General features: G+C 35.3%; 1 protein-coding gene across 1 annotated transcript in view; it reads left to right on the top strand.

Annotated features, from left to right (window-relative positions):
• Positions 1-162: 162 nt before the first annotated feature.
• The window catches only part of LOC136809742 (FYVE, RhoGEF and PH domain-containing protein 4-like), a 47,477-nt gene continuing 36,711 nt past the window's right edge, over positions 163-10,928 (top strand). Inside the window, exon 1 of the mRNA XM_067066298.1 lies at positions 163-346. Coding sequence (XP_066922399.1) covers positions 343-346 — 4 coding nt within the window. The 5' untranslated portion in view covers positions 163-342. The remainder of the gene's footprint in view (positions 347-10,928) is intronic.

Genomic DNA, 10,928 nt, shown 5'->3' with positions numbered 1-10,928 from the left:
CGATCACGCTCGGTTCTTCAAACTCGAATACCTCTTTCACACTATGGAGAATTGTTGCGTTTTTATTACTGCAGTTTCCGAGCTATTATCTCCATAAGGTCAATTTTAAGAGAAACAAATTAAAAATAATTTTCTAGTATAGGACCTTACTCTCTTTTTTCCATCAAAGAGAAAGATTCAAAGATCAGCAGTCAGCAGTCAGGCAGTCGACCTCCATCCAGTAGTTTTGGTCATAACTTTTTTTCTTTTTTTTGCTTTCATCATTCAAAGAATTAAAGTTTTTTCAAATTGTTGAAGTGACTGGAAAAGTGCAGGTGCTGAAAGGGGAACGGAGCTTTAATTATGGGTAAGTTTCTTTTAGATTTCACAGTACTGACTGCTGTAGCTAAAACAATCCTCTCATCCTCCTCCCTCTTCTATCATCCTGTTATTTTTAAATAATTTGCCAGTTACATCAATATGCCTTCTTACCTGTCTTTAAAAATATAAATAAAAGTAATCACGGAAAAGGACGCGAAAAAAAAAGACATAAGTGTGAGAACAGAGTAATCAAACTCGTTAGAAAAAGTACCATTAGAAGTCATAAAAAATCAACCTGAATAAATGCAATCGAAATTCCAGAGAACTTCATAATTCCCCAAACAACATTACATTACTATATCAAACTCCCATCACATAAATTTTACAATTACGTCAGAGTAGACTACGCTCGCCACCGAAGAGGTTTATTTGGAAAGGGTAATTATATTTTATTGTTCGCTTCTTTTTTAAAGATTTGCCAAGTTGGAAAAGTATGAATTTCTTTGTACATATTTTACCTACCCCAAATATTTGGGACGCTGAGTTTTAAACGAATGGTCAAGTTGAAAAGAACGATAAATGTATCAAGGTCTGTTTTATTTACCCCCTGGTGACTTAACAAAAGAGACTTAACTCGATGTTACAATCCAATTATTGAAAGTTTGTCTCTGCCTTTTTATAATGAGCGAGACATACGTTCTCTGATTACGCAATTTTCATATCAACATTTTCGAGGCATTTTGATGTAACTGTTTGCCGCAAATTTTTCACATACATAGTCATAATGTAGTCTGGGGATCCATACTCTCTAACACTCTATGCCGAATGGGGAAGAAACTTTATCAGTCTGAGAAATCCTTCTAATTGCACGCTTAAAATTCCGAGATTTAAACGCGTAATTGCACGGGCTATCAAATTGTAAGGTTTTTAAAAGTGTTTTTACCTATCAATTTCATGTTCCAAATAATCTAAATCAGTATTATAATCATTGCTTACATTGAGATACATTATCATTTACAAGTTATTAGAAAAGAAAAAATGAAAACACTTTTGTTCGTTTGTGCGAGTTCAAAATAGACAATTTTCCTCGAGTTTTCTCGGAAAAAAATCTGGAATGCTTGGTCAATTTTACGCAAAATTTTATGAAGATTCCAATTCAAAAATCAGTTTTTGTCCGTTTGACCATGGTTCGCCATCCGTTTTTAAAAAAAGTAAGCCCCACTATACCGTAGGATCGTCTAATCTCGACATACGTCTTGCAATCTCGACACCGGATCTGTAAAATAATCAAAACAAACCTTGAATGAAATTCTTGTTATCATTCTTATCGAACAAGTTCATCCATCAAACTAGAAGTTCAGTAAACATTGCAATCCTTTCGATTAAAAAAACAGCCAAATTATAAGCAGTTTTACACAACACACAAAACGCATGCAAACTTCCTTGTAACTTTCTCGTGTCCATCATTAAAATTTTACAACTTTATTACGCTTCAAGTCACGTGATAAAAATAATTCGCACGCTTAGCCTGGTTTCCCCTTCCTTATATATAAAAATGCACGCCGTGATGGCCAGTATGGCGGTCACATTAAATTCAAAAGGAAACCGGGTTCTTTTTATTATTTTCGGTTCACGGTAAAAATGTCTATTAAAAAATTCCTCGCGTGCAAAATGTTGTGTTGTTGTGATTTGGACATCTTCGTTGAAAGCATGGTAATTAGTTTTTAGCGATTATACTACATCGTTAAAGTTTTCTTTTCAAAATATAAGTAATAACACTCACATTTCTCATATTATATTAACAATCTCTGACGTGATAGAGAGAGAGTACATTTTAGTGATTGATTGATAACTTTGGTATGTATTTGTTTATGTTTGATTTTTTATTTCGAAGACCAGCCTACAGCTATGTCGAGATTGCAAGACGTATGTCGAGATTAGACGATCCTACGGTATTGCTCAAGCTTTTTTTCTTTTTTTTCTATTTGGTTGAGTTGCAGGAGGCTTTAAGGCCTATTTTCGCAACTATAGACGCTTTCAATGAGCGCCCCGTCAGCACCTTGGACTGACTACCCAATTCCCCTCACATGGCATGGGTTGACCCGGACGAAGGTTCATTCACTTGCCAAGTGAACCGCTGCGAGTGGGAATCGAACCTCAGTCGCCTGTGCAGTAACCAAGGTCAATGATCACTATACCACAGCGCCTTTTCAAGCTTCTTCAAGCAGGGCGGAAAATTAAGCGTGCAATTGCACATGGGTGGACTCGGGCGGACTATGATAAGCGCGCATTTACAAGTTTACGCCTGCGGAAGTTAAGCGTGCAATTAGAAGGATTTCTCAGACTGTTCTTGAACAGGAAAGTTTATAATTTGAGATCTGAAAGGGAAGGATCTTCCCAATGAGGTTTCAAAAATATCTCGGATCGGCACCTAATATAATAACAATGTTCAGTTAGTCACACTAGGAAATTAAGCTTTCAGAAAAAACAACATCAGTCATCTACAGGATACATTTCAACAACAAGGATGAGAGTTACTTGAATCAAGTTCGCTAGACAATATTAATTAAAAATTGAAAGTTGGAAACAAAATAAAATGTGCAGCAGCCAAAATCAACCTACCAAAATTTGTCATTCAATTCCCGAGACAACGCTTCGATTTTTAAGGCCTTGTTTATACGCTAAAATAAAAGCAATTCCGCACATGTAAATGGGTCATCGTTTAAGGTCTGGCAAAATTTCTGGGAGATAGCCTATCCACCAGTGCGCGGATCTAGGTGGGTTCCGCCTCCCCCGTAGATCTTTTTCTTGGGAAGTTTATCTTCAAATTAGTTTTCAAGGTTGGCTTGGCTCAAATTTTTTCATCTATGGCTCAAATTTTAGGCAATTTCTCAAAGTTTTGGAAAATGTTAGTTTCATTAAAAAGCGCCGGGTTATTTTTTCATGAATCCCTTTAGAAGTTTTGCGGCGCATTTTTTTGCTTGAGAGTCAAGTAAACAATAAAGCGCTATCGCAGCATTAATCTTTGATATGCATTTTCGCGGGACGCTATAGTGATTAACTGATGTTGGAAATCTGTTCTTTAAGGCTGCAATCGAATCACAAATAGCCATAAACTTGTATTCACGTCATCTGACAGTATAGACCTATACTTACTTCCACAAGTGTTTCAACCGGTATTCCAACGAAGCCATATTTTGGTTTGTACAGAAATTTCGCCCGCTCAAATCAAAACAACAAAATGGTCAAACTCACTAAAGCAAAACATTGCCGCCACGGCATTTCCCTGGATAAAAATTCTGGTCACGTGACCATCCGTGATGAAAAGTGAATTTTTCTCATGTAAAATATCACTTACAAATGGAACAGATGATTTGATTCATAAGCCTTTCGTGGTGGTTGAGGTTGATTTTTGTTCATCTCTGCAAACTTCTTGTCCATTGTCTGTAAAATCTTATTTTTCAGATTTTGGATGAGTATTAGAAAATCCCTCTCCTTATCACTGGCATCAGGAATTTCGCCAGGGTCTCTCAAATTTGTATCTTTCCTGTATTTTAACGAATTCTCAGTTAGTGTTCCCTTGACATGTACAAATTTGCACGATTTGTCAAGACATTTTTTGTATTTGATAGAGTTGGAACACATCCTTGGGTGGAAAAATTTAAAGTTTTTTTTCCTTCATTACATCCTCTTGGTTTTTTATTTCCATGTCTCAAAAGTTTTTTGCAAGCTTGGGGGTGCTTGTACTGACATTTTTTACCTTTTATACCAAACTGACAGTTCCCTCTCAAGTAATATTTGCACATTATATCCTTCTTCTCCTTTGGATGCTGTGGTAACAATCATAAACTCCAAATCAAAGACTATCCAAAGCGGTAAGCGGCAAAATGATTTTGTTAACTGAGCAGTCACAATTAACGCTACCATTTTAGAATTACTTTTTTGGACCTACCTGGAGGTCCTATAAATTAACCTTTGTCCGTCCGTCCGTCCGTTAGTTACCAGCTTTTCTCCAGATTGGCTCATTAGTTTTTTCTAATTTTTTGCACAATGATGCAAAATGGCAATGCCCAAAATGTGACGGAGCCCGATTTTCGAAAATGGCGGAAATATGCCGGAAAAACTTTTTTCGGCATTTTTTGAGATTTCATCATTAGTTTTTTCTGATTTTTTGCTCAAAGATGCGTTTTAACAATGCCCAAAACATGGCCGAGTCCGATTTTTGAGAAAAAAAATTTTCCTGTCGAAAATGCCGGAAATATGCCGGAAATCGCCGTTTTTCTAGATTTTCATTGGACTTTTTCCTTATAATTGGTTGTTTTTTCATTCAAAAACATTATTAATAGCAGTGCCCACCATCAAGCATGTTTCAATTTTCAATAAAATTGATTTTTGAAGCCGGAACTATTTTAAAAGTTGCCGGAACAACCTATTTTCGCCAGAAAGACAGTATTTCTTGAATTTCTCGAGCTGTACTTTATATTTTTTTATGAAATTTTACACACTGATGCAATATGACAATACCTAAAATGTGATGGAGCACGATTTTCGAAAAACATTTTTTTCCGGCCGAAAATGCTGGAAATATGTCGGAAAAATCGTTTTTTTGATTTTTTGCAGAAAGATGTGTATTCGCAATGCTCAAAACATGGCCGAGTTCGATTTTTGAGAAAAATATTTTCCGGTTGAAAATCCCGGAAATTGCCGTTTTTGCAGATTTTCATTGGATTTTTTCCTTACATTTCTATGTTTTTCACACAAAAACATTATTGATAACAATGCTCACCATCAAGCATGATTCAATTGTCAATAAAACTGATTTTTGCAACCAGAACTTCCTATTTATTTTTTCCCTACAACCCTTCCCTCTCCCCCCATCAACAATCAATGATGAATTTATTGCGTTGTGTATTTTCGCTAAACGCTATATTTTCTGACTGATTTTTTTCATTTTTCTTTTTGCATTGCTATCTAACTTTCATCATCAGGTAGGTCCATTCAACATGTTGCTTGTTCTGCTGTGGAGTATTTTTTGGCAAGAAATTCATCCAACCAGCTTGCCTGAGAATAAAAAGCATAGCTGTCAACTCTCCTGCATTGGGCGGGAGACTCCAGCATACCAAATCTTCCGCATTTTAAGGATTTTCTCCCACATCTCCCGCATTTCCAAAAGTTTTCCGATTTCCTGAAAAAAATTCAGATAAAAATAGACGACTCCTAGACCGCACAATATAGACTCTAGACATCCTCTGTAAAGAGAAGCCAGTCATCAATAGACCATTAGCTAGTTAGGATGTCATGTTGAATAATTTAGAAGTCCAGCCTCAAAACAATGACACAATGATGGATAATTATTCAAGCGTGCATTGTTTTTTCTTATCATTGTTTTGATGCTGGAGTTTTTAATTATTCAACTTGATATTCTACAGTATAGCTCAAACTCTTTTTACAAAATTTACAAGAAACACATATGTGACCTTCCTTGTGAAAACCTTACCAACCCAGCGTTTTTCGGGTAGATTAGCGGTCCTTTTGGTAATTTTACCGATCCAATTAATGCTTTTCCATCAGTAATCTCAATGAAATTCAATTTTATGGTAATTAAAATCGTTTGATGGAGTTTATTTATAAGATTAATCAGGTCTGGACAATATCATCCTCCAGAATGCTAGTCGAATTTTTCAATCTTCTGACCTTGACAGGGGCTCGGTTTTATTTCGGTTCGGAGCTATCAGTTAGGGTTAGGATAGAAGGTCACAAATCACTATGTCATAGCTGTCAACTTTGCCACACCAAAATGAGGAAGAGCTCCGAGTCAGAAAAATTTCCCTGTTAATCTTATTTTTAAACCTTTAATTTAAATCAGGGAAGTCAGGGAAATTATCTTACCAACAGTGCATTTTTAATACTGTCATTGGATATTTCGATCCTTATGTCTATTAAGTAGGAAACTCTCACTTATCACTCCCCTAAGGGAAAACTTCAGTTCATTTCTGATTGCAAACACCAAATTTTACAGGTGTGGTGGTATGAATTCGAAAAAAATGGCATGATCTTTATAAGATTGGATTTTTCTGACATGATGGCATAAAATCTGAAAGAAATTGGCTATGGCATGAATTTTGGGTCTGCTGGGAGGGCCTCTTGAATTAGTGTGTTCTGTCGTTTTTATCTATTTTTTCAGAACAGTCATTTTCTTCCTTTTTCAAGAACAAACTCAGTCAGGTCTAACCATAGTATACTGGAATGTACAGTAGACTCCTGGTTTTTTGAACCTGCACTTATTTGAATAATTCCGTTATTCAAAGTGAGATGGGGTTCTTCTTGGATCTGATTACCCAACTCAGGCAAAAGCACTCCAGGTTATACAAACTTCAGTTATTTATAGACTTTCAATTATTTGAAGCAATTTTTATTGGGAGATCATGTGTGAAGAACACAATTTGTTCAAATTTATTCTTTCTTCAAAAAGTTAAATTCTTATTTTTTATCATGCTCACTGAACCACGATGCCTCAATTACTCTAGAAAAGTCCATCCCATTAAGAAGATTAAGTCAAAAATCTGACGAGAAACTAAGTAAAATAAGTAAATTCTCATCTCCCCTTTGAGCTTCAAATAACTGAGAGTCTACTGTACTTTGATCTCTTATTATAAAACATATCTGTATTAGATTGTTGTATAAGAGGTTTTAGTGTGTTAGGTGATTTAAGTCATATTATAATAAGCTAAGAGCTTGACAGTTTCTTGAGCAAGATTAAGAGCCTTTTTTGCTAAGAACCAGACAGGTGATGTTAGTATGCAATTTTGTTTGCTTACATTTTTGGATATTTGGCAGATACAGTTAAAATCTTAGAATCCCAAAATTTTCATTCCCAAAAATTTTCCCAACTATGCCTTCTTAGATAGTATATTTTACACACAACTTTCCACTTATAAAAACTTTCTTCCTGTACTTCAATTTAGCCTTTTGGGCAACCTCGTACGGGCCTGGTAGACTTAAGTTTGTACATTCATTGACAGGAATCTAGAGAACTTAGAACTCGTATTCATTGTATGTGTGTGTCTTTTTCAATTGAAGCTCTAATTTTAGTTCAGGTTTTATATACTAAAGGTTGGCCATTTTTGTCTGTTGAAAGAGCTTTTTTTAGATGGTGTAGAAAAATATTTGGGCAAATGGTCTAAATTTTTGATACATCAAGTAAATATCAGACCAATCCCTTTTATTTCCATATAGGGGTTGGACGAACATTTACAGCAGGGGTAATCCAAGAAGAATTTCCAGGTATTCTAAAGGAGTGGTTTTTGCTCCGGCCTATGAGCCTTAAATTCTCTCTCATCCGACGACGACGCTAAAGACATTTTTTGTTTGTTTATCTAATTCGATGATCTATTCCGATTTAATAAAAGCGGATTACCTGATTCAAATACTGTAATACTGTGATTTGATTGGCCGAAAGTATTTAAGAAAAAGATGGCTGCTGAAAGTGGACTAGTTGACTGTGTAGCAAATACTGGCAAATCTCAGTGAAAAATTGATCATTTTCATCATTATTCATGATGTTTTGGACATGATTTATGAGAAGTATGATGCATACTGGCTATCTAACAATGTGGAAAGACTTTGGAGAAATTTTGGCCATGAATCGTCAGCTGATCGAGTGCTTAAAAAATCTTGCATATGGCTAAACCATAAAATTCTGTTGGTAACTTGACAATGAAACTTTCAAACACACATCCATTGGAATTTAAAAGAGAATACTAAAATTACTACATTACAGTGAAAATTTGAAAACGATCTGAGTAGTTTTTGTGGTGTTATGTTTATGGCTGAAAATGATCCTGTTTTGTATTCATCATTATTATTGCATTGTTGACTGGCGACCGTTCCTTTTGATTCTTCAAACCCGACACATATTTTTTACAAACATATCACTATGAGAATTCAATAAAGGATACTAAAACACAATTCCTGTGTAAATTTGAACAAGAATGGAGAAATTTTCACAGTGTTATGGCTGAAAACGATCGTTTTTGGACTTTTTGTCGTAATTTCATCGCGGCTGGCGACCGTTCCTTTTGATTTTTCAAACCCGACACAGATTTTTTACAAACATATCGCTATGAGAATTCAGTAAAGAATACAAAAACATAATTCCTTTTTAAATTTGAACAAGATTGGAGAAATTTTCACAGTGTTATGGCTGAAAATGATCGTTTTTGGACTTTGTCGTAATTTCATTGCGGCTGGCGACCGTTCCTTTTGATTTTTCAAACCCGACACAGATTTTTTACAAACATATCGCTATGAGAATTCAGTAAAGGATACGAAAACACAATACCTTTTTAAATTTGAACAAGATTGGAGAAATTTTCGCAGTGTTATGGCTGAAATGATCGTTTTTGGACTTTGTCGTAATTTCATCGCGGCTGGCGACCATTCCTTTTGATTTTTCAAACCCGACACAGATTTTTTACAAACATATCACTATGAGAATTCAGTAAAGTATACTAAAACACAATTCCTGTGTAAATTTGAACAAGATCAGAGAAAATTTCACAGTGTTATAACTGAAAATTATTTTTTGGACTTTGTCGTAATTTCATTGCGGCTGGCGACCGTTCCTTTTGATTTTTCAAACCCAACACAGATTTTTTACAAACATATCGCTATGAGAATTCAGTAAAGTATACTAAAACACAATTCCTGTGTAAATTTGAACAAGATCGGAGAAATTTTCACAGTGTTATAACTGAAAATTATTTTTTGGACTTTGTCATACTTGGTTCTTTAGACAAGAAAGTGCATGTGTAATCACTTAGAAGAGCTAAACTTCCAGCTGGTTTATTTATTTGTTAAGATTATTTCTCATACTCGCTCTGCAATAGAATTATTACTTTGCTTTCTGATCTGTTCTGATTAGAAGTTTGTGGGCAACATTCTAACACAACTAACTCGACAAGCTCATCTTTCACATCTTTTAATCTCTTAAGCCGGAGCTTCCAGCGCAGCTGGTTTATTCATTTTTTCCAGGGGGTAAGAACATGTTTTGAAATCTCCAGGGGGTCTCAGACTGATTTTAGTTTGTTTACCCTCACTTAAAAGGTAGGAAAATAAATTTTCCAAGGTTTTTTTTTGAAAATTTTGGTATTTTCCAGGGGGATTCACACATTTCAAAGAATCTTTTTTCAGCGGCGGATCTGAGGGGGTTCAAATGGTTCAGCTGAACCACCCCAACCCTTTTAGTAAATAAAAAATACAAAGACCCTTTCTTCAAGTGAAATCCAGTTTTCTGATCGGAACTGATTTTTCTTCTTGGTTATATCTCGATATTATTTTACCAGGGGTTGTATGCATGTGGCGTGCGTTGGTGCGCGCGACAAACTTAGCTTAGCTTTTTCCGCGCTAAAAAATCTTTGTTATGATTTTTTTTTGCGGGATTACATATCTAGCTGCTTCTGTGCTAGGAAATCTTTAATTTTGAACCTGGTTCACAAAATGCATCCAGTGAAATGGTAAATTTGAGGTGGTTCAAGGAAATTTCTCGAAGATACAAGACCGAACCTGACCGACCTTTTGAGCCTAAAAGATTTTCCTACAAAAATAACATTCAGTCGCATGTCGTCCCCGGCAAAATATTGAAATGATTTGAAGGGTAGCCAGTCGCATGTCGTCGCCGGCAAAATATTGAAATGATTTGAAGGGTAGCCATTCATACGGCAAACGACCTCACTTCTTTGCAAGCTTTCAATGCAGTGTTTTAAAGAAAGGAATTGAAGTCCTGAAAAGTGTTAATAATCAGGCAATTTTACTTATCTTTTTGAGGACATTTTTGGTTCAATTTAATCAGTAAATTTGAGAGAATCACACAACAATATCAATCAATGTATGATGATTTTGACAAAGACTCTATGTGATGGAATTTTCATCTGCTTTTGTTTGATGTGGTGAAGAGTGACCAAAGAAAAAGAAAAGACGACTTTCATTCTGAGGAAACATTTTCGTTTTGGTTTATCTTTAGAGGAGAAGCATTCATACCAACAAAAACAAAACTTAAATAAATTTTGCTTGATAAATGAAGTTTGGAATTTTTTATGGGAAAGGACTTTATTGTGAATATTTGGTGGAAGTTTATCGTGTTTTGAATATAAGCACGAGATTTACGTTTGGCTCTTCTCCCATCATCGGACATCGGGAACATCACGGGAAAAAATCTACCTAGCTATATATATGGATCACGAGATTTGCGAATGGCTACTTTTCGAGAGATTCTTCTCCCATCATTGGACATAGATGAATTTCACATGGCTACGTTTCGAGAGATTCTTCTCCCATCATAGGACATTGAAGAATTTCAGCTTTATTTTTGAAAACTATTATAGAAAAAAGTTTTATAACAGAGACTGGAAGAAAGGTTCGGTTAGGGAACAACATTTTAGCAATTTGATTGAATTTGGTTGAAGAATGTAATTTCTGGAAAGGTTCAAAACCTTCATGCATGCTTCAAGATAATGTGATGTGAGGAAATATTTTTGGTTTCGTCATGTCATAAGAAGAGAGAGTTCATACCACTTTATACTTGCAAAACAAAACTAAGATTACTTTTATGCGATCATATGAAAATATGG

The sequence above is a fragment of the Clytia hemisphaerica genome, unplaced genomic scaffold, assembly GCF_902728285.1.
Source record: "Clytia hemisphaerica strain Z4C2 unplaced genomic scaffold, Clytia hemisphaerica genome assembly, whole genome shotgun sequence".
Taxonomy (NCBI): Eukaryota; Metazoa; Cnidaria; class Hydrozoa; order Leptothecata; family Clytiidae; genus Clytia; species Clytia hemisphaerica.
This window is presented reverse-complemented; position numbering and strand designations above follow the sequence as displayed.